The 4,161-nt window shown below is 42.0% G+C and overlaps 1 protein-coding gene across 1 annotated transcript in view; it reads left to right on the top strand.

The window, feature by feature from the left end:
- The first annotated feature begins 1,157 nt into the window (after positions 1 to 1,157).
- med15 (mediator complex subunit 15) overlaps positions 1,158 to 4,161 on the top strand; it is a 13,013-nt gene continuing 10,009 nt past the window's right edge. The window contains exons 1-6 of the mRNA XM_008417145.2: positions 1,158 to 1,381; positions 2,926 to 3,019; positions 3,091 to 3,142; positions 3,223 to 3,246; positions 3,382 to 3,537; positions 3,665 to 3,933. Coding sequence (XP_008415367.1) covers positions 1,314 to 1,381; positions 2,926 to 3,019; positions 3,091 to 3,142; positions 3,223 to 3,246; positions 3,382 to 3,537; positions 3,665 to 3,933 — 663 coding nt within the window. The 5' untranslated portion in view covers positions 1,158 to 1,313. The remainder of the gene's footprint in view (positions 1,382 to 2,925; positions 3,020 to 3,090; positions 3,143 to 3,222; positions 3,247 to 3,381; positions 3,538 to 3,664; positions 3,934 to 4,161) is intronic.

A 4,161-nucleotide genomic window follows, 5' to 3' on the forward strand; every position in this document is an offset into this window, starting at 1 on the left:
AAACCTGAAGGCTCTGGAGGAGATCTGTATGGAGGAGTGGGCCAAAATCCCTGCTGCAGTGTGTGCAAACCTGGTCAAGAGCTACAGGAAACGTCTCATCTCTGTAATTACAAACAAAGGTTTCTGTACCAAATATTAAGTTTCTTTTTTCTGGTGTGTCAAATACTTATTTCACACAATAAAATGGAAATTATTTAAAAATTATACATTGTATTTTTCTGTATTTTTGTTTTAGATTCCATCACTCACAGTTGAAGAGTATGATAAAAATTAGTCATTTACAAGCTTTGCAAGTGGGAAAATCTGAAAAATCAACAGTGTATCAAATACTTGTTCTCACCACTGTACGTACATGCATACATACATACATATAATGTGTATAAATAATTAGAAAAAAATCCTACAAATTGGAGCTGCAGCATCAGGGTCTTTCTTCTGCTATTAATGATTTATTTTTGCTTAATCTGATTTCTCCTGCTCAATTTCATTTCTTGTTTTTCTGATTTTTTTTTTTTTCTGGTCCTTCCACTTCCTACTACACATGGATGTAGCATTTCTTGTGCTTTTTTCCTACTTATGCGTTGTTCAGATCTTTTTAAACTAATTTCTGTTTCTTCTAATTTAAATATTTTACTTTTCACCTCTTTCATCTATTTCAGGTTTTATATTCTCTACTTTTGCTAATTTGTATGACGTCTTTTGCTATTTTTATTATTACATTCTTCAACTATTTCAGTCTTTATTTTTTTTTACTAATTTCTGATTCTCCTAATTTTTGCTATTCTTTAGCTAAATTTCACAAATTGGCAAAAGATTTCTACCATGCATGACAGTAGCTTTCTTCTGCTTTTTTCTATTTCTTATGCTTTGTTCTGCTTTTTCTTGCATTTCTGCAAATATGCATTATCACTGCTGTTTTGCTATGGACAGCAATTTTTCTAGTTTTCTGTCAATTTTTGCCCAAGTCTTTGTAAACTCTGCTTGAAAAAAAAGGTTTTTCACAGACGTCAATATCCTGCAATGTCTTCGCAAAGGTTGTAGACTTTTCTTTATTTTAATACCTAAAAACATACTATTTGTCTATTTAAAATTCGTATAAAATATTCTAATTTGTTTTGTGAGGGTTAGGCCGTGGTGTTGTGTCGTGTTGTTGTTTTGGTGCCATGTAGTATCTAATTCTGACCAGTGGGGGGCGGAAGCGTTCATCAGCGCTAACATCCGCCGAACCGCCGCCATTATCTCTGCAGCGGAAGAAGGAAGGCGAAAACAGTTGGAACCGAGAGAAATTAAGTCCGTTTTGGATCAGTTCTGCCATGGAGGTTCCTGGAGCCGACAGCGACTGGAGGAGCCCTCAGTTCCGACAGAAAGTCGTGGCTCAGATGTGAGGAAGTTGCTTCTTTTTCACGGTTTTGCGCTCAGCTAGGCTAGCTTTGGGTTTAGCTAACCGCTAACATTTTGTAAAAACTGCCAATTTAAGAAAAACTGAGGACAAAAATCCGTTTGGTGCTAAACTTCTACTGCATTTCAGGTGGTCTTATGGGCATGAAACCGATGTTTAATTCGGCGCAAATAAAACGTCTAAAATCCATTGTTTTGTCTTTTTCTGACCAGATTTTGTTGTTGGCATCATTAGCTGTTGAAGATAGTCAGTATTATAAACAAGAAGTTTTTACTCCACTACGCAATTGTTTTATATATTATTCTTATAGAGATGCCTGTTAAAGTGTTTAAGCAGCATTTTTAATTCCTCTTTCTCTAAATAAAACCAAAAGTAACTATTAGAATCAGCGGGACACTGTTGGACAGATGATCTCATATTTAATTCAGATTAATGAGGACATGTGTAATACTTTAAATTGTGCTTAGGGATAAGTTTAGAGAGCTGCACTGGCTGGAGTAAAGGAATAAGACGGGATGCAGAGAGGAGAAGTCTGTTCTGATGGTGCAGGACAGCAGTGAGGTGTGCTGTAGGAATGGAGGAGCTGTAGGAAGGGAGGAGCTCACTGTGGGACTGGATCTTGGTCTAAGACTCGTGTTTCAACATTTTTATGTTGCAATAAACAACATAAAAATGTTGTTTATTGCAGAAATAAACAACATTTTCTGTGTTTTTAAAGTTCGACATTTATTCAGTTTTTGGAAAATGTTTGTTTATTTGGGATTAATGAGATAATTTGAAGCATCCACATGAAGTTTTAATAAAATGGTCAGATGTATAAAAAACTATTTTAACTTTTTAATTTATTAAACTGGTACTTTTGGCTTTCCATGCTTGCTGAATTCTTTGTATTTAATGGTATTTACACATGACTACAAGGATAATTTAGAAGGAAAGATGCAAATACTAAAAAGATTTTATGTAACTTAACCTGCATTTTTCTTCTCAAAGGGCCTACTGTATTTCTAAAACAATAATCTGACTGAAAACGTAGTTAAAATCATTAAAACCTTTTATTTTGAAGGGATTTTAGCACCAGGGCCAAAAAGAGGAGGCGTATTAATGCACATTTTAAATGGACAGATTGACTTGTTCAGTTTAACAGTAATTAGAAAAACGTGCAGCATGAAAAATAAACGTGAACTTTTTAAACACAACCACAGCTGAAGCATAAATAAAATTAAAAAACTTAAAACTATGGAGCTGTTAGATTTATCATTGTTGATGTAATTTAGGTTAAATTCTGATAATTGATCCTGAAAACATTGAAACTATTTAGAGACAAAGATTTATAAAGCAGAGAGGTCTCACTGAGACACAGAAAAAATGAAATGAATAAAGTGTCTGAAGAAGAAGAGATATGATGAATGAGAAATGCTCCTCTGTCATTTCTGTGGCTTTTGTTGAGATTATTTTTGTATATTTTGGACAGTTAAAATGAATGTTGATGTTTCCTCTGCTGAGCAGTTTGTGTTGGTCTTCCTCAGTGAAGACGCCATGAGGAAGGCCGGCTCTGGAAACACGACACACAAGTCTGGGACGGACATGGAAAACCACGTCTTCATCAAAGCCAAGACCAGAGTGAGTTGTGCCCAGGTGGCTGATGGGAAACGGGTTGGCAGCCGACACTAACAGCAGTGTGTGCGTTTCAGGAGGAGTACCTGTCCCTGGTGGCCCGGCTCATCATCCACTTCAGGGACATCCGTGAGTTCTGCAGCTTCCTGTCTCTCCGGTTGCCAGTTGTGTTTGGGTGAGGCTAACCGCCGCTGGGCTTTGTGTTGCAGATAAGAAGGCGCTGGGTGGAGCCGGTGAGTGCAGCTCTGCTCCCTGCTGGGTTCTGGGTGGGGTTCGGCTCCGGCCGGGCCCAGCTCTACCGGGTTCATGGGGGTTCTGCTGAGCATGTCGGAGCTGCGTAATGTTGTCTGTTGTTTGCCCTCTGCTAGATCCCATGAATGCCCTGACTAACCTGACGGGGGTAGGCGGGGGCATGGGCATGGGGCCCCGGGCCCCAGGCGCCACGGTGGGGGGCATGGGGGCCATGGGGCAGATGCAGCTAGGCCAGCATGCCATGGCCGGGGTGCCGGGAAACCCACAAGCCAGTGAGTGTGTTTCCTGCTGCTGCTCTGAGCGTGCTGCTCTCTCTCCCTGCTTCGGCATGTTGAGCCGACTCCAGGCTGGCTCCGGCTCCAGAACCGGGTCATTCCTACCCTCCCTGTGTCTCTGCAGTGGGCGCTCCGGGCCAGATGTCGGTGCAACAGATGGTGCAGCAGCAGCAGCAGCAGCAGTCCATGCAGTTCCAACAGTTCCAGCAGGCGCAGCAGCAGCAGGCGCAGCAGAACGCCGCGCTGCAGCAGCAGCAGCAGTTCCAGCAGCAGCAGCAGCAGCTCCGCGCTCTGCAGCAGCACGCCCAGAACCAGCAGCTGCAGCAGCAGCAGCAACAGCAGCAACAACAGCAACAACAGCAGCATGTCCAGAACCAGCAGCAGCAGAACCAGGTCTGTCCACAAACGGACCCAGCAGAACCGAGTCCAGATACCCTGAGGGTTCTGCAGATGTTCAGATTCCATTTACCTCAGAGCTCTGAGTCCCACCAACGCAGCAGCATTTGAGTTATTAACACGTTCCAACATGGTGGCGCCCAAGTAGACAAACACTCTGTTCAGTCCGACTCCGGTCCGCTTTAGTCCGAATCCAGTCCGCTTTAGTCCGACTCCGGTCCGCTT

Source organism: Poecilia reticulata, linkage group LG8 (genome assembly GCF_000633615.1).
Source record: "Poecilia reticulata strain Guanapo linkage group LG8, Guppy_female_1.0+MT, whole genome shotgun sequence".
In the NCBI taxonomy this organism is placed as follows: domain Eukaryota; kingdom Metazoa; phylum Chordata; class Actinopteri; order Cyprinodontiformes; family Poeciliidae; genus Poecilia; species Poecilia reticulata.